Source organism: Alexandromys fortis, unplaced genomic scaffold (assembly GCF_014885135.2).
Source record: "Alexandromys fortis isolate MF-2015 unplaced genomic scaffold, M_Fortis_MF-2015_v1.1 scaffold_81, whole genome shotgun sequence".
In the NCBI taxonomy this organism is placed as follows: Eukaryota; Metazoa; Chordata; class Mammalia; order Rodentia; family Cricetidae; genus Alexandromys; species Alexandromys fortis.
In genome coordinates this window covers 7938413-7957152 of record NW_026067960.1, presented here as the reverse complement: position 1 = coordinate 7957152, position 18740 = coordinate 7938413, and the positions used below count along the sequence as shown (strand labels likewise).

At 54.4% G+C, this 18740-nt stretch overlaps 1 protein-coding gene across 3 annotated transcripts; it reads left to right on the top strand.

Annotated features, from left to right (window-relative positions):
- Window positions 1–7449: 7449 nt before the first annotated feature.
- On the top strand, window positions 7450–18123 carry Gata5 (GATA binding protein 5). Of its 3 annotated transcripts, none has more exons than XM_050153053.1 (7): window positions 7450–7679; window positions 8830–9398; window positions 10802–10977; window positions 14811–14936; window positions 15354–15441; window positions 15724–15848; window positions 16160–18123. In XM_050153053.1, exons 2-7 carry the CDS (start codon window positions 8855–8857, stop codon window positions 16313–16315), a joined length of 1215 nt encoding a protein of 404 aa, XP_050009010.1. In that variant the 5' UTR covers window positions 7450–7679; window positions 8830–8854; the 3' UTR covers window positions 16316–18123. The 3 variants fall into 3 exon arrangements, with proteins under 3 accessions (XP_050009010.1, XP_050009011.1, XP_050009012.1); XM_050153054.1 differs by lacking the exon at window positions 7450–7679 and adding an exon at window positions 7976–8350; XM_050153055.1 differs by lacking the exon at window positions 7450–7679 and adding an exon at window positions 8477–8593.
- Window positions 18124–18740: the final 617 nt, after the last annotated feature.

Below are 18740 nucleotides of genomic sequence, written 5' to 3'. Positions count from 1 at the left end.
CAACCCACATGGATAGGTGACCCCCAGAGCCATCCTAAGATGCCATGCAATGGCCCTTGCACCTTCTCTCAGGGGCATGGACCAAGGTAGAGCCAGCAAGGAGCTTGACAAAGGCACTGGGCTGGGTCCTGACCCAAGGCGACATTCAGCTTCCAGCTCAAAACTTCTGTGCAGTACCTCACCATAGGCTGTACAGAGGCCCATCTGCGCCCTGCACTGTGAGGGACAGAGGCTCTTAGCAAGGCTCCGGCCATCACCTGGGCCTTCCCTGGCTTCAGCTGCCTTCTCCCACAGGTCAGAGGCTCCCTGCTGCCTGGGAATTATCTCTGGAGTATGAGGTTTGTTTGGTCTCCTGCCTGCCAATCCCTGGGCCTGTGGACTTGTATAGGGACTTCAATGTCGGGGTACCACCCCGCCCACCAAGCCCCTGCTCACCAGGAAAACCCGACCTTTGCTCAGGACTCCACAATATTCTCATGTAGTCTCAAAAGCCTTTTAGGACACCATGTCAGGTTCAGTAGATCCTGTTGGTCCATCTGGAGAGCAGTGTCCCAGCTGGCTGCCCAACCATGAGTGACTAAGGAATAGGCTATTCATCTATCCCAAGGCTGAGGAACGGCCACCCAGACTGGTGCTCAGAAATGGGCACAAATCGGATGTTCCCAGCCAGTGTGGGTGCCAGGTGTAGGGCAGGAAGTGGTTGTACCTACAAGTATGTGTATGCGTGTGAATATTGGGAGGCTGCAGATGTGCATTCATGTGAGTGTGGGCATGCGTGTGAGCATGTAAAGGTCCATGCACAAGCAGCTCACACAGGTGAGCACACATGCTCATGTGGGAATGTGTGTACATGCATGACTATGAATGTAAACGCGGCATGCATTCACATGGGTGTTTACACGCAGGCTCAGCCCCTTGCATCCTCCCTCTCAGACCCTAGCCCTGCGCATAGAACTGTTCAGTTCTTGAGAGCTGCCCGCACCTCTGCATGATGGAACTCAGACAGGAAGTGACGTCACAAGGGCTCAGGACACCTCTCCCTGAGTGTCAGGAGCAATCGTCTTCCCTCTCTGTTCAGGCTGGCAGTCCAATCTACATGGCAAACCCTGGACACGGGGACTAGGCCTGTCTCAAGGACACACTTTCTTTCATTACGTGTTTTATATGACATTTAGAATGTCTACAGCCAAACCTATAAAAATACTGCTTCCCTTCATCTCTCTTACTAAGGTATTCACACACTGTTTATTGTAAAAGAGATACATTATTTACAGTGTGTGTGTACACACACATTCCCACATGAGCATGCATGTTCACCTATGTGAACTGCTTGTGCATGGACATTCACATGCCCACACATACATGCCCAGGCTCACATAAATGCACATCTGCAGCCACCCACACATTCACACGCGCGTGCGCACACACACGCACACACATGCGTGCACACGCATACACACGCACACGCACGCACACATGCCCAAAGCTAAAGCATGAGAATGAAAGGCAGGCGTCAGTTCCCCAGCTGCTCAATCACCCTTCTATCTAGACTACTCGGCGCTTCGAAAACCTTTTAACTTCCTTGGGTTCACGGCTCAAACCTGGCCCTACCAACAAGAGTTGGCTGATGGCTTCTGACACTTCCGGAGTCAGTACACTAAGCAGACACAACCGAAATACGATAAAACCCTGCCCTGGCCCCGGAGACTGTGGTCTTGAGGGACGGGAGTTCCTGGGCTGTCCTCCCCCACAGACACCATGGAGCCTCCTCGAAGCACTCAGGCTCAGTCGGGAGTGGGAGCCCCTCTGGGTGGGATTCTTCAGGAGCAAAGTGAAAAGCAGAGAAAAGAGAGAAAGAGAGGGAGAGGAGGGAGAGAAGGGAAGAAAGTTTTTATAGATAAGAGCACAAGAGAAGGCTAAAATATGCTTCATACCACGTGACTGGCACCATTCTAAGCTCTGGCTGCACTCGGATCTGCACCCTTCCCCCTCCCCCAAGCCCAAACAGCTCCGGGTCTCTCCAAAGTAAATCCTGTCCTGAAGCTTTAGTAAGGTCAGGAAGTTGGGGAGGAACAACCTCCACAGCCTGTAGCCAACCCAGTCCTCCACAGCCCAGCACAGGGCAGCTGATCACCCGAACACTTGGGAGTAAAAGTGAGAGTAAAATCCATTTACATCGTAAATTACCACCAGCTCATTTGGGGGTTCAAGTGTGCTCACCAGCCCTTTTTACATCCCAGGGATGGTCTCTATAGGAATGTGGCTAAGGTTGTCACCGTGAGGAGACAGAGGGAGCAAGCTAGGGTAGTCCAGCTGGTGCGTGGATCACCTAGGTAGTGGAGGATATCCCCCATGCTAGTGGAATAGACGCTATCTGACCTGCAGTAAATCCCTACTAAATACCGCCCACCTAGGGCCTAAATTTAGCCCTCACCTACTCCAAGACAAGTTTCTGAGCTGACCTGGGAGTATCCTGGTCTGGAAAGTCCCCCAAGTATGCAAACCAATCAGCAGCATTCCTTGCCTCACCTAAATTCTGGCGAATCCCACTCTGAGAGTTCTGTAGCTGCCATGAGCCTAGGAGTTGCTAAGTCATTGCTGTGCCGTCTTCCCCAGCATTCTCCATCAGAGTTCCGAAGTGCACAGCAACCAAGAACAGCTCCCATTTTCCACTCCCCTCTCCTGTCTTAGCTGCCAAGCTCTAAGACTGGCCAGATGCCTTATTGTGGAAAGACACACCTCCACTGGACCCAGGGACCTGGTGGGCAATGAGCGCTTCAGAAGGTACTACATTCAGATTCCTTTCCATGGGCTCCTGGGCAGGATAGAGTCTCGGGAAGCAGCAGCCCCTTGCAGATCACCCTACTTGCTGACCCTGAGAAGCAGCCATGAAAACCCTCAGTGTCCCCGGTGGGCCTCAGCAAAGCTCTACAGAGAAGACAGGAGAGCTTTCCCTTCACTCAGGGTCACCCTGAAGGTTAAGGTGAGGCCAACTGACTTCCCACTCAACCTGGAAGAGGGGTTTCACAGTCTGCCGTTCAGCTGCCTGGAACCTCTGCCCAAGGGACTTCTCTTGTAGGAACATAGGATAGGAGCTTCTTGCCACCAAGCCTTTCACAACTGTGGGGTTCTCAAGGCAAGAGTAGTAGCTGACTTCGGGCATCAAAGTCACTCCAGAAGTGTGCTATGCCTTGTTCCCAGTCCAAACCAAAAGTCTACTCACTCACATCATACCAATTCCTTCATAGTGCCAAGATGCAAGGTGCCTGGGGTGGAGCCTGTGGTCCCCTCCCCTGTGCCCCAGCTCAGCCTTAGAATGACCTTCCACACAGACGGAATATTTGTCTGCTGAGGGGAGGTCACTGAGAGAATGAGTGGACTCACATGGGACAGGGTCTGGCTTATTTTTGATTGTTTGTTTGTTGTTTGGGTTTTGAAACTGTCTCAGGCCATCCAGACTAGCTTTGAACTCCTAATCCTCCTGCCTCTACTTCCTAAGTGCTAAGATTATACGTGTTTTAAGTTTTCTAGAATGGAATCTTAAGTGGCAGTTTTCAATTTTAATCTTTCTCAGCCCAGCTGGAGCCCACCGCACAGATGCCAACCCCCACCCACCTTTTTACTTATTTATTTTGGTTTTTCAGGACAAGGTTTCCCTGGGTAGCCCTAGCTGATCTGAAACTCTCTCTGTAGCCCAGGCTGGCCTCAGACTCAAAGATCTGCCTGCCTCTGCTTCCCAAATGCTGGGATTAAAGGTGTGTGCCTGGTGTCCCTAACACTACTTCAGTCAGGGCAAAGATTCACCTGGCAGGGCAGCATCATTGTCAGGCTGGTTGGTGACTCACTTCTCCCCAGCCTGGTCACCGGGTGTCCAGGATGAGGTCACTCTCTGGGAGTTAATTTTCAACTGAGAGCCGTGAGTCCAGCAGCCTTGTCCCTCCTCAGTCCAGCTCAGGGAACGCCTCTCCAGGGATGTGACAGGCCTACCCTCCTGCTCTTTTCTCCATCCCTGGAAGGCACGGCGCATTTACTGCTTCTTCAGTTTAGAGGGACGGCCATCCAAATACAAACTCACCGTGAGGTTGTCTGCAGTCTGGTGCAGCAGCTGTCACGATGAAGGCTGAGCAGTGGTGGGAAGGGCTTTGAAGGCGGATTTCGTCACACATGAAGTACAGTGCCCCTGAAACCCTCCTCCACGCCTGCTCCCATCTTTTCTCAGCTGGCTCAGGCTCCGCTGGCTCATCTGCAGTGTGATGCTTGCAAGGCCATGTTCCCGTTTGTGGGAGCTGACAGTCACCGCCAGCGGCAATGGAGCCCTCCTACTCAGCCCACGGGCCACTCAGGGCTGCAGGCTCCTTAGACAGACAGGGAGCTCACTCAGCCCTGTGGGTCCAGCACCCGTGGAATAGGCGAGCAGCAGGGGCCAGCAGTGACTGTGGAGTAGAGCAAGGACCAAGGAATGCTGGCCCTGGGTTCAAATGCTGCCTCTGCCTCTGCCTGGTTATATCCCTGGGACTGTCATGTCCAGTCTCAGTTTTCTCACCTGGAAAGGAGGCATGAAAACTGCCCGCCTCACTGGAATGCTTAAAGAGTTCAAACGAGGCAAGTCCCTGTGTGAGGACAGGCGTGTAAGAGCACTCAGGAAATGTCTTGGGGGTCCCTGTGACAAAAGCATCTGTGGGCTTGGAGGGACCCAGACAGAGAAGGGGCACTGCGGATGACGCCTTGCTCTGAAGGTTCCTTCATTTCGGCTCTGGGCACAGACAGGTGGCTCTGACCTGAGGGCCAGACAGAAGTGGCTTAAGTCCACTTCTGAGGGCAGGAGTCCAAGATGGTTACTAGTGTCTGAGCGTAAACACACCCACAAGAGGAACACATCCTATGTCCCCAGACACAGCAAATCTAGACCCTCCAGATTCAGCGCCCCCAGGCTCCACTCCTCCTCCCAGTTCTCAACCACACCTCTCAGCCCTCCCTTGTCTCAACCAGTTCTGCAGTCCTTGAAGGAGCCCTAGAATCCTCTGTAGGCCCAGAGGGTGCCGAGTTCCTGAGACTGAGGTCTAGTGGGGTCAACACCCACTGCCCCACTGAGGAGACAAAGAAAGGGGAGTTGAGGAGCTGAAGAAATTAAGTGGGGGCGGGGGGATGGTAGCTAGCTTTCTCACCTTAGGGGCTGGGCAATAGTACTTACTGAAGGCATAGCCCTGAACCTCCCTGAGCCCCCAGGCTACCATAGGAAGTAAAGGAAGATCCCTAGGCCTTCTCACAGTTCCCAGAGCTCTTATGGGGAAGGGCAAGAGTAACCCGTACCCAGGGAGGAGGGGAATTGGGTGGGGGGAGCAGTCCAGTCCTAACCCCACACCTAGCCAACCCTGCTCTTAGGAGTTTCTTCCCTCCCCCAGGTTAAACTAATGCCACTTCAGTCTGCCCTCAAAGCCCAGGGGCCACAACCAGCATCCCAGTGACTACAGACAAGGTGTGTGCACAAGGGCTCCACCTAGAGGCAGCGACCAAAAGGTTCCCAGTCCCAGGCCATTCCCACTGCAGGAGCAATGCTCCTGTAGGAGCAAGCACAGCCAGAGTGTGATACAAGCTGCAGGCGCCTAAAGTCCCTCTAGGGAGTCAGTCTAGAGTCCCTGACGCCCCCTTATCCCCCGAACAATAGGACCGTTTTCTTTTCCTTCGATAAATGTGTCTGCGCTAACAGTTCCCAAGCTCTGCAGCGGGGAGGGGGTGGACTGCGGGGTAAGTGACAGCTGGAAATGAAACCCAGATCCTGTCAGCCTGGCAGGAGGTCCCCCTCCCCGCCCTCCAGCTTGGCCACTCAGGCCCTGGCGATCACAATGCCCGCAGCCCTGTTAACCCCAGGATGGTGGAATTCAGCTCTGTTTGGTCCCCAGAGAACTAAGTGCTGACCCCTCATCTATCTAGAGAAGAGGGTCCAGGGTCCTTATCTCAGAGCTGTGTCCTTTCTCCTTACCTAGCTGGGTCGGTTCCGCCTGAGGGGCAGGCTGAGGGTCACCAGAGTTAGACAAGGAAGAGGCTCCCACCGGCCTTCCTGCCCTACTGTTTGGTACCCTGGGGCCAGGACCTGTTCATCCACCCACCTGGCCAGTGTTCATCAGCTTCTACCTGCAGCCTATTGAGGGTCCGATCCAATCGATCCCTCCCTGAAGTCACCATGAGAGGCAAGCATGATCACAGGAAGGAAAACAGCGAGCCAGTGCTGTGAAGTCTTGCCACAGCGAAGCTGAGCCCCCTATCCTGCCTCTATCCCGCTCTCTCTATCCTGCCTTCCTCAAAACTGACCGTGGGACTCAGCATCCGCGGAGAAGGACAGACAGGAACGTATAACAATCCGCAAGTGAAATGTACCTGTGAGCCGCATGAGCCACAGGGAGTGAGGTGGGCCTTGAGGACCGCATGGGAGTTTGACAGACAGGGAAAACAAGGGCTCTTCCAGAGGGGAGCTGTGATGAGAAAACCCTGTGGGTAAGAAGCAAGCACAGGCCCGGTGGCTCAGGGTTGGCTCCGTCCTCGTAAGCGGAACATGGCATCAAAGGTAACCTCTGGGGAAGGATGAGACAGAGCCAAGAGGACCTAGGGTTTGTGGTTTGAGACTCCTCCCTCTCTGGCTCAAGCAGAAGGGTCCTGTAAAAGTCAAATTCTGTCATAGCCAGTGTCCCATCACTGCAGGGCAACCCGATCTGGGCAAAGGACACCCCACAGCCAGTCCTGTTCTATTCTCTGTGAACAGATGAGCCTGCTTCCCTGTCCAGACAGTACCAGGTGGGCACAGACCCAGAGCACCCACTAGACTGGCCTTCGTGAGGCCGAACCTTCAAGGAGCCTGTGAGGGTGGATCTTCTCCTCTTATCCATGTGTACAGAGGCCAGGACTCCCTCCTTAGGTAATGAAACCCCTCGTTTGTCTGAATCAGCTTGTTGGGTTACCAGCTATTCTGTGCTTTGCTCCTCTGTAAAGAGGAATAACTCTGTCTGCCTCAGTAAGACTGAGGAAACAATTAAACCCAGCCCAGGTCATGTGGCTATTCCCCCCTCAGGGACTTTACTGAGTTTATCCCAAGCAGAAAGCCCAAGTCCCTCTAGGTCCATCCCCACAGGACCCTAGGTCTGCCACTGATTCTGGGGAGAAGAGGACTCAGTACCCAGCAAGTCACTTTTCATTCCCAGAGTTGGTGGAGGGCAGGGGGGAATCTCCCATTTCGCGTAAACATTCTCCAAGAGAGGGTGCAGTGTTGTTTTGTGAAGCCCGGTGATCCAAGCATTGTGTGCACCATAGGAAGGAGAACCGTGAAGTCAGTGCTGGAACCCTGGCCCAGTCTCCACCTCAAAGAGGGAGGAAGAGAAGTCTGGAGAATGCAGTGGGAGGTGCCTTGAAGCAGGAAACGCTAAGGAACTCCCCTTCCCAGGAACCGACAGTCCCAGCTTCAACTCCCGCACTTTCAGGGCTCAGACTCTACAGCCTAGATCAGGACAGTCTGTACCATCCGCGGGCCCAGGGTGCCCTCCTCACGTCCTCTCTTGGCTCATACCTAGAATCCCCGCATGTTGAAGGAGAGCAGAGTGTGTGGATACCAGTGTGCCGGCATTGCTCAGCTTCTTTCTAAGAACTATTCCCTCGCTGAACAGCCAGCACGCGGTGGACACGGCCCCAAGGTTAGTCGAGGTACTTCCCTTATTTTAGGAGCTCCTGCCTGCAGCACCCCTGGACCGCTGTGAGCAAATGAGAAACATTCGCTATCATCTTTGGGCCCTCCAGGGTTGCCGCTCTTTCTGAGTGCTCTCCCTCCATCTGGGACGCTCGATCAGCCAGGGCACAGAAGTCCCAACAAAACTGTGCTGGATGCTCTGGGCACCAGCCCCCCGGGAAGGTGAGGGCCTGTGTTTCCAGCACCTGAAAGAGACTCTTGCCGGGTTGAGAGCCTCGGGACTTTGAGTCTGGCAGTGGAAACGGTTGTGGCCTTAGGAACTACAATGCTCCACTCAGGGTTCGCTGGCACTAGAGTGAACAAAACACCCAGAAAGAGAATAGAGGCCTGAGCCCTGCGGTCCCCGTGGAAGCTAGATCCCCATATAGGTTCGGGAAAATAGGGTCCTCAGGTGCGGGCCGACATGGTTCCACCACCGTGGGTTTAGTGCGGCCTGGATCATCGACTCAACCACAGGACGTGGAACGGGCCTCTAAACCAGCCTGGGGCTGGAGCGAGGGCTGGGACCTGTAATCATAGCAACAAAGACGGCTCAGAGCTGCTGCCGTCCCAGGACCCTGAGCGCGCTCGCCTATTCGCACCACCTGCGTTCGTTAGCGCTCAACAGAGGGGACGCGGGTGCGTTGTGGTCCCAGAGTTCGACAAGCGGAGCCTGTTTGGGTCACGTGGCACTGAGGCCGGAGCCCTGGCGCTGACCCTAAGGGGAGGGAGGGATCGACTCCGAGAGGGAAGGGGCGGCCCGGTGGAGGCGGGGCGGCCGGAGCTCCCGGGATTCCCTACGGAGCGGCTCCGGCTGGAGACCCAGTCTACAACCCGCCAGTTAGGGATCCTCGGTCAGAACCGCGCTTTCCTGCCCCGCGGGTGAGGGATTTGGCGGGCGATCTCTCCACGCGTGGCAAGGACCTCGTTCCTGGGGCCCTGCACCTCTTCTAACCCGGTCGTTCCACCCGGAGGAAACTCGGACCTGCCCCGGTGAACCGACTCGGAAAAGAGGAGTTGGCAAGCCGAACAGCAGCACCTGCCCCAGGGCGAGCGTGAGAGCTGATGTAGCGAATACAGTGATTCTTGCCCTCGACGCCTGTCTTTCCTCTCTGCAGGTCAAGCTCGTGCCGGGTGAGAAAAATGTATCAGAGCTTGGCGCTGGCCCAGAGCTCTGGTCAAGCCACCTACACCGACTCGGGAGCCTTTCTGCATGCTTCGGGAGCCGGCTCCCCGGTGTTCGTGGCACCCACGCGTGTCCCCTCCATGCTGCCCTATCTGCCTGCGTGTGAGCCGGGCTCGCAGCCTCCCGCGCTTGCCGCACACTCTAGCTGGACTCAGGCAGCTGCCGCTGACTCCTCAGCCTTCAGCTCTGGAAGCCCACACCCTCCAGCCGCACACCCACCGGGAGCCGCCACCTTCCCCTTCGCACACAGCCCCCCAGGGTCGGGCAGCGGCGGCAGTGCGGGGGCCCGGGACAGCAGCGCCTTCCAGGGCTCGCTGCTAGCTCGCGAACAGTACCCGACCCCGCTCGGGAGACCCATGGGCGCCTCGTATCCCACAACCTACCCGGCATACGTGGCTCCCGACGTAGCCCCTTCGTGGACCTCCGGACCCTTCGATGGTAGCATCCTGCACGGTCTGCAGGGCCGCCCTAGCGGCCTCCCTGGCCGCAGGGCCACCTTCGGTGAGTACCGGTCTGGGGCTGCCCAGAGGACGTGGTTCTAATATTAACGCGCACAGCGATAAACCCGCTCGCTACGAAATGCTGTGAGTGCGAAAAGCCGAAATGCGTTTTTCTGCAGTCAGGGCTCACCCGCCTGATCCAACCCCACAAGAGTCCCTCCTAAAATTGCCAAGATACAGGAACCTATTTGGAACGCAATGAGATGAAAAACACTCGATCCAGAATTCTTTTTTTTTTTTCAGCATAATAGCAAGAAAATAATATATTTCTGCTTTTCACCCGATCAAACTCCAAAATAGCATTCTGGAATATAGCCACTTGAAAACTTTATTCTAAAAAATATTTTGAAGGTTTTGTAAATCACTCTTGGTTTTAAGACAGGGACTTATTAAGTAGCTTCAAACTTAACAGCGACCTTCCTTCAGCCTTCCTAAGTGCCACACTTACAGGAAGACACCATTATGCCAGGCTAAAATGAGCTTTATAAAGTGCAAAATACTGATTATTTGAGCAAGTCACCACAGCCGTCTCGTTCTGCAACACTGGCATTCCAGCTTGAGATTTCCACACCTCCCAGGAACAAAAATAAGATTAGATTAGATCCCAAGGTTGTTGAGCTGAGAATTGCTTCTCCGAGTTTCTGAGTATTTTTGAGGCACAGGCTGAGCAAAGAGGGCTGACCTCTGCTTAGCAGCCTCGGGGCCTCCTCTAGGCCATCCCTCCAAAAACTGGGAAGCCTGCCCCCTGATTCATAGGCCCCTCTTGGCCCAAGTCAATCTAGCGCACTTAGACAAGGGCGACCCCTGTGCCTGGTACCCACCTCCAGCCAGTAGATGATTGATCTACCCTGCCCCCAGCCAGTGTCCCCCTGCCTGTATGGCTGTGGTTCCATGCTATACCTGGAGCTGGACCAGGATTCCTGATGCCCCTATGGTCTTGCCTCCTGAGGGAGGACAGTGACTGACCCCACAACAAAGCTGACAGCAAGGCCATCAGCACCTATAGAACCCCAGGTCTCTGTCTCCCAGTCCACTCCTCCTTGAGGCCCCCTCACGCTTACGGGAGACCCTCAAGTGGGACGGAAGGGAGGAAATAAGGCTCTGCCATCCACTTCCTTCTGTCTGTGTAGACACATCTGCTTCCAACGCTTATTAGAAATACAAAGGCTGACGTGGACCCTGGTTAAGAAAGGGGCCATCTCGGGTATCTACCTTAAAGTTTGGTTTATTTTTATTCCTGCCTTATAAAAGCAGCTCTAACAAATTTCACTGAAAACTAAATAAGACTAAGTATATAAATAAATCACCCTTTAATGAGTTAAGTATAAGACACTATAAAAATAGAAGCCCTCGGGCTCTCCAGAGGGGCAGAGGCCCCAGCCCACAAGCTTCTTGTCCCCACAGTACCTGACTTCTTGGAGGAGTTTCCTGGTGAGGGCCGGGAGTGTGTCAACTGTGGAGCCCTGTCTACACCACTGTGGCGCCGTGACGGCACCGGGCACTACCTGTGCAACGCCTGCGGCCTCTATCACAAGATGAACGGGGTCAACCGGCCACTAGTGAGGCCTCAGAAGCGTCTGGTGAGTGTGGCAGAGAGAGGACCAGGGTTAGTGCTACATGAAGGATAAAGGGAATGGCTGGTTCCTGCCGCTCAGCAGCCGCTGGGTTCCTGAAGGGTGGGCTAGGAAATGAAGTACAGGGCTGTGAGTTCCCCAGGGCTCCTGGTGGGGACCTGGCTCAGGTCTTAAAACCCACTGCGGTATGGGCAGGTTACCTGGCACTTGACAGAGTAAGGGGTATTTCAAAGCTGCTTGCTACATGGGCACAGGATGTCCTGGGATCGGGTTTGAGAGTGAGGTCTGCCCTGGGTAGATAAGCCACAGTTTGTGCGGGACCCTGGGGGTTCAGTGCTGCTGTGGGACTGTGTTAGTGGTCGTGGTGGGGAGCAACCTGATCAGTTAGAGGCCTCAAGGTGACCGGTGCAAATGGGGTTGAGAGAAGGCCTGCTGGCCCGCTGATGGTGATGTTGAGAACCTACTACACGAGAGAATCTCTGGATTGGGGTCCCTAGGAAACCAGGCCTCTGCCTTTTGCCAGTCTGGCTGGTTGTAAGTCTTGTTTTCACTTTTGGTTCTTTCCGGTATGTGACCGTGTAGCTGTTGGTTAGAAATGAAGGTCAGACTTGGGCCACCAGGAGTCGCTGAGGCAGGAAGTAGCTTTAGTCTACCATCTCACAGGCAAACCTTCAAGTTCAGGTTTAAATAGGCATCTGGGTTGGTGTTGGCAGATTACCTGACGTTCTTGCTATGGAAGGTACAGGGGATCCATGGGTCTCAGACCTGGGCAAGACTGCTCCTGAGTACCAGGCCCTCCTGTCTAAAGGTGTGAACCCCAGATGAGGGTCAACATCTCCATCCGGGGGGTGCTTCTCACCCTCCAGGTTTCAGAAGGGTTCCATGTCCATATCAGGCAGGATCTGGGGCCTGGCTGCCCTAGTTCTACCTGACAGGTGTGTTGAACTTGGCTTCCTGAGTGCACTGACATGGGGTTGTAGCTCTTGTACATTGTATGTTACAGGCGTGTGAGGCCCTAAGGGACAATGTTATGAGCTCCAGAAGGCAGGTAGGATGCAGGAAGGGACTTCTCTGTGATTTGGGGATCTGTAGGCCCATTCTGCCCAATATTTTGCCTCTTCCCGTCTGAAGGATCACTCCAGAGGCTACTGTGCCTTCTGGTGCCTTCCTTCAGTGATCTGCCTTATAATGGAAACCCCCTGCATGAGCGCTTCCCAGCCTGGTCTTCATGACATCCTCTAATGTGGAAACCATAGATAACAAGATAGAAACATAGTTATCCTAGGCTGGGGTACAGTCTTCCTAAGCAGCAGACCTGTCCTGTCCCTTGAGTCTGCCCTCTCTCCTCCATGCCAGGTTCTAAACTGGGCACCCAGGCACAGTGATAAGCAAAGAAGAATCAGGCAAGAGTCCCTGGTCGGCTCTGAGATAGATGGGTGGGTTCTCTGCCCCCAAAATGTACTCTTCCCCCCTCAGTTTGAAACTGGAGGTGTTTCCAGCCTTGGCCGATCCCCAAGGCTCCAGATGGCTCTGCACCCAGCCAGTCCTGGGTAACTGGGTCCTGGGCTCCAAGGAAGCCACTCTGCAATGCTCCGTACTGCAGCTTTCATTTTCCAAAACTCTTTCCTGAAAATATGACTTGCCCTCCAAGCAGGGCTCAGCCACCTTCCCTGGGTGTCTACCTTGGCAATCTGGAGGCCCCAGGGCATGGAGGCTGGCACTCAGTGCCACTCTCCTTCCAGATGGGCCGTCATTGGAGATGAAGTTCTCTCAAAGAGAACAGGCAAGGGCTGGAGAGGTGGCTCAGGGCTTAGGAGCACTGACTGCTCTTCCAGAGGACCCAGGTTTAATTCCCAGCACGCACGAGGCAGCTCAGAACTGTCTGTAGCTCCAGTTCCAGGAGATCTGACACCTTCAGACCAAAGTACATAAAATAAGGTTAAATTAAAAGAAAGGAAGGAAGGAAGAAAAAGAGCAGGCAAAAGAGAGATGAAGTGCAGCCAGGAGAGGCTGGTCGCTGGGCACCCGAAAGTGACCAGGCTGCCTGCACAGACAAGGGGAAAGGACAAACGGAGGCTTGGGGGGCCCCACTGGGGTGTGGCAAATGGGCATGTGCCCAAGTGCTCAATGGAGAGAGAAGGCTCTGCCCACCTGGCTCCTCAATTTCCTGTGGTCCCCGGACACGTCTGAGCTTCCATTTCCCTTCCGTGCAATGACTGGCAGCTGGTGACAGCTCAGGAAAAGGCAATGCCTTCTTGGGCCATTGTGTTCTCCTATGTTCGTAGTTTGTAAAAGTAAAACACAATCGCAATGAAAAGATTCCAGTGTGGTTTCCAGACTTTTCGCTTGCATTTCTGTGTGGGGATGAGTCTGTGCACCTTTCTTCCTGTGTGTGCTCTGCCATGGGACTCTCGCTTTTGCTTCTTGCCCACCGTGACTCAGAAGGTACCCACAGCCCCTAGCTGTGGTTCATGGAAGAAGAGAGGCCACAGGCCAGGGCTTCCCTAGGTCTGAAGATCCAGCAGGAACTGGGGACTGCAAAATTCCAGGCACCTAGTTAAGTGTGACTTCTATATAAACACAAATATCTTACTAATCATATTCCAAGTACTGCAGGAGATACATTTACACAAAATCCTCGCTCTCCCTTTTGGCTGATGTTCTAGAATTGTAGTTGAAGCTGAAGCCCTGAACCTTAAAGGGGAGGGTTGGGAGGGTCAGAGGTGCTATTCAAGGGCAGGACCAAGGCGGGGACAGAACAGTACAGTCTGGTGCCAGTAGCTGGAGTAGAAAGTGTCACAGCAAGGTTGGATTGTGGAATTTAGGAAGAGCTCAGGGTCCGGGTACCTAGGGCCTCTTAGAATGAAGTTTTCTTTCCCTAATAGGGACAAGATTCTATCATACACTGAACTGTGAACCATGTACCAGGAAAAGTACCGATCTCAGCCAACTTAGAGACATTGTCTGGTTGGGCCCTCGGTGATGTCTCCCCAGACACAGTACCAGGAACTCATTCCTTGCCCCACACCAGTTTCTTTAGTTGGGCCCAGATTCCTGTGTCTGGCTTGCCCTCTAGCTCACTGCCCAAGTTCCTCAAACAGAGGGCAGTCAGGGGTCCCTGGTGGGTGTGATATCGGGATACCCTGCTGGGAGACATGGTAGGATGGGGTAGACAGCTAAAAGGCTCCACACAGCCCAGGATCAAGAGATTGTAGACATTGAGCACAGCCGGGGTGCCATGACAGATAAGACCCTTCACTGTCTACTCTGCATCCAGCGGGTACTGGGGAAGCTGCAGACAGGAGCCAATGTGAACTCTGAGATTAGGAGAAAGGTGTGCAAGGGGACCAACAGCACCAGGGGAGTTAACCTTTGCTCCTCACCTCCCAAGAAGTCTGTGGCCTTGAGGGCGCCAATCCCCAACAGAGATGCTGGATTTAGGCCACCCTGGCTGGCTTAGACAATAATCCATGGCTGTATTGCTACACCACACCTTCCTGGCCTCAGAACGCCACCACCAGACCCTGAAGAATCTGTTACATCTCAATGATGGGAAATGCCCGGAGGTGAAGGGCCAGGTCTTGGGACCAGAAGGCCAAGGAGTCAAAGCTTTGTGAAACCAAGGACATCATTTCTTGCCAGATAGGCCCATGGCAAGCCTCAAGTCATACCACCCCCAAATGTCTCACTAAACCAGAACAGTCCCTGACCTGGCACCTGGTAACTGCTGAGGCTAGCTAGCTTCTATCCATCCTGTTCATTGTCATTTACTGTCAATGACCCCCAAGTCAGTTCTGCTCCCCCAATTCCTGGCTCACCCCAGCTCACTTGCCCCACAGTCCTCGTCCCGTCGATCCGGCCTCTGCTGCTCCAACTGCCACACCGCCACCACCACCCTCTGGAGGCGCAATGCGGAAGGCGAGCCCGTGTGCAATGCCTGCGGCCTCTACATGAAGCTCCACGGGGTGAGTGGCAGGGAGTAGCTACCTCTATCCAGAACCATGTGGCTGTCCCTCCACCTCAGCTGCACGGGTCCTGGCTTGAACATGTTCTGGGAGTGTTAAACCTATGTGGACTTTCCACATACCCGCTTCTCTGGAAGACGAAGCTGTTGGCTCCATGCCCACTCGGCAGTCCTGCCCACCAAGACTCATGGAGTTCCCTGGGGCTTTTCAGCCTAGAATGGATGCTGGACACCCAAATCTTGCCCTCTATACACTCCAGCCCTGCATCTTGGCTCTCAGGCAGACGGGATGGGTGTCCAAGGGTGGCTGACCCAACGGGAGGGGGGACTCTCTAGGGGGGACAGGAAGGTGACTGTGCAAGGGCCCAGGGGTGGTCAGGGATGGGGAGCAGCCACCTACCCTTGCTGTCCCTGTCAGGTGCCACGGCCACTAGCAATGAAGAAAGAGAGCATCCAGACCAGAAAACGGAAGCCAAAGAACCCTGCCAAGATCAAGAGCTCCTCAGGTGTGAATGGAGAGGGGGAGGACACTCTCAGGCCTCTGAGTCTCACTCTAACCCTGCCCCTAATGGGTGTCCTTCAGCTTGTTGGGGGAGGGGCGGATGATATGAGCTGGCCAGACCGTGGGACAGAAGTAGGCTAGGCAAAGCCATGCCTGATCCTCTACCTTTCGGTGCTGTGTGACTTTAAGAAGTCTCCTCTGGACAAGGATAGGAGAACTGACCACATGGCAGGAAATATGGCCAGATCCGGCACCTTCTGTGTATGTCCCCCATCTTCTATTCCAGGATCCACAGCAAACACCGCAGCCTCTTCTCCCACTATCCTCAACACTGAGGCCTCAGCCGCCACTCTGAAGGCAGAGCCCAGTCTGGCATCTCCGGGGTGTCCTGGGCCCACTATCACCTCCCAGGTAAGGGGGATGAGGCAGGGGAGTGCAAGAGGCAGTTCCACACTTCGCTGGAGAACCTTGGTTCTTGCCCCCAGGGCTGCTCCCAGAGCTTCCCTGAACACACAGCCCTCAACCTCAACGGAGTGGCTTCGTTCCCCAGATCTGTGTGTGCCCTGGCCCAGAGCCCTGAAGGTCTTACTAGTCAGTGCTCCTCAGGGGCCTTTCCAGTCCTTCTAGGCTGAGGGGCGTTTGGGGCAAATCGCTATGGCGTGCCTCCAGCTCCAGAGAGGTGGTACGCTCCTCCATACTTAGCCACACCATCCCATCTGCAGGCTTCCAGCTCAGTGGATGAATCCCTGGCCCCTAGTCATCTGGAGTTCAAGTTTGAACCTGAAGACTTTGCTTTCACCTCCTCGTCCCTGAGTCCCCAGGCTGGCCTCAGTGGGGTCCTGCGTCAGGAGGCCTGGTGTGCCCTGGCTTTGGCCTAGGTACTCGGGAAGCTGTCACCACGGTGGATCCCAGGAACAGCCTGCCAACCTGGCTCCTAGAGCATAGCAGAGACAAAGGGGCCCCAGGAACGGAGGTTAGCCTCTGGAGCCAGCAGCTTTCACAGGCCCCTCACCACTGCGGTGGGGAGTTTTTTGCACTGACACCCCAGAGGAAGAAGACAAGTGGGTGAAGAAGGTTTGAAGGCTCCCCAGACCCCTCACGGGCCCCTCTGTAGACGAGATGACTGGAGATACCCACCAATGACTTGAATGCCATCAACGCTCAACAGTTTGCAGCAGCTGGCAAAAGTTCACAGCATCCCACAGTAAAATCTGATCCAAGTGAAACAAACAGAGTCCAGGCGGGAAGTAAGAAGGAGAGGACCCAACAGGGCCTCTGGGGTCTCAAGTTCTTAACTTCCCATATTTGATTCTGCGAGGCTGAGTGAGTGCCTTCTTGCCTGCGAATGTAGGACTGTCAGAGGCCAGTGTGCAGGTTGAACACTGCACCAGGGCACCACCCCAAGGCAAGTCCGTCTCTCTGGCCATCATCACAGACTTCTGTGTTTATTTGTATGCCTGTTTCCAGACAGGGCAGAAAAGGCCTTGTTCTGACCGTCTGTGTACTAAGGCTTTTGCTGGTGGAGAGATCCACGCAGAGACACTGTTGGAACTGGGTGACATGTGGCCTCGTGACCGGGCTCAGCTATCGGCCCAGCAGTTGGTAACATTGCCCTTTGCAGCACCCTCTTCATACCAAGTCATGCCCACTGGCTGTGACTCTGCACAAGGGTGCAGGTCAGTTCTAGAGCCCCAGCAGCAAGAGGAAGAGAGTGCTCTGTAGGCCACCCCCCCCTCACAGGTCTCATCTCTTTCCAGGGTTCCACCCCCAGGTGAGGAAACCGGGATGTAGAGGAGTTAAGGGGTCACCTAAGCATGAAGACTGCCCCATCATGTCTCCAGTGTAGACCTGTGATCCTTCCTCCCAGTTCAGCTTGAGGCAGAAGCAGTGGGTCCCAGTTAGAAGGAAAGCAGGGGCCAGTAGCCTGCAGCCTCTGCAGATATCACTGGGCCAAGGGCAAGGCATGTTTCTGTCACTGGCTCCAAGTAAGCATACCTAGCCTTCCACATACCTGTGGAAGGCACAGTCAGCTCCCTTGATGCCTGTTATCAGGACCCAGAGACTGGGGTAGCGGAGGGAGGGGGCTAGAGACAGACACCGTGTGAATACCTCCAAGCACGCACACCCAAGTGTGCACAGACACAGACCAGACCACAGCAGCTGCACAAGGTCTCAGAACAGGGTTCTCACTGCAGTCCTGTTTCTGGGAGTCCCTTTTGTCCAAGCCTCGGTTTCCCCTTCTGTGATACAAGAGGTGACTACGATTACATCTGTAACTCATGCGTCCATCTAGCTACTGTGGTCACTAGGAGACCCCAAATGTGGAAGAGGCACCAGGCACTCACCAACTAGGCAGGCTTCTGGAGAGATCCACAGTGAGAGGATGGATGGAAGGGAACTCAGGAGAGAGGTGGGCCCAGCATAAGAGATCCCTCCCGCTTCTCACTTCTTTTTCCTTCCTTTCTTTCTTTCTGTCTGTCTGTCTTTCTGTCTGTCTTTTCTGGTTGGTTGGTTTTGGTTTGTTGTTGCTGTTGTTTGTTTTGTTTTTGTTTGTTTTTGAGACAGGCTCACACTATGTCGCTCTGGCTATCCTGAAACTCACTCTGTAGACCAGGCTGGCCTCGAACTCACAGAGATCTGTCTGCCTCTGCCTCCTGAGTGCTGGGATTAAAGGTGTGTGCCACCACTGCCTGGCTCTCTCTTTTTTTATTTATTTATCTTATCTGTGTGAGTGTTCTGCCTGCGCGTGTGTATGTCTAACACCCGCATCCTGGTATGGCAGGCGTCTTTGGTTGGAAGCCCTCATGTGGGTGGTGGGAACTGAACCGGGATCCTCCAAAAGAGCAACAAGTGCTCTTATCCACGGAGCCATCTGTCCAGGTCCCTGCTTCGGCTTCTTAACTAAGGCTGGAGTGAAGAAGGCCATGGGCTTCACCACTGGGCATGGTCGCTGCTGCTAAATTCAAGTTTTCTCCTCTTCAGGAAGAAGCCAGTAGACCAAGTCCTTAATATAGCTACCAGGCACCCTGCCGCTGCCCTTCCTCCCACCACCCACCCCCATCCTGCCCGCTGCTCATAAACCACCAGTTGAGCTGCTCGCTTCCAACAAGCCGGAGCAACTGGGGGCCCCATCTGAACAGCAGCGGGGAAAGGAAGGTCCCTTTGCTGCTGTCTGTGGGGTACTCTGTTTCCATCACCTCTGAGCTGCAGCACCCCAAGCCATGAAGCAGGAGGGGCCACAGCACCCCCAAGTCTATCCTTTTCTGTCCAAAATATCTTCTGGCCCCCATGATGTGTGCTGGG

Coding starts and splice junctions, on each gene's coding strand:
- Gata5 (XM_050153053.1), top strand. CDS start 8,855: ATGTATCAGAGCTTGGCGCTGGCCCAGAGCTCTGGTCAAGCCACCTAC. Junction 9,399..10,801: donor TGGCCGCAGGGCCACCTTCG/GTGAGTACCGGT, acceptor TTGTCCCCACAG/TACCTGACTTCTTGGAGGAG. Junction 15,442..15,723: donor CAAGATCAAGAGCTCCTCAG/GTGTGAATGGAG, acceptor CTTCTATTCCAG/GATCCACAGCAAACACCGCA.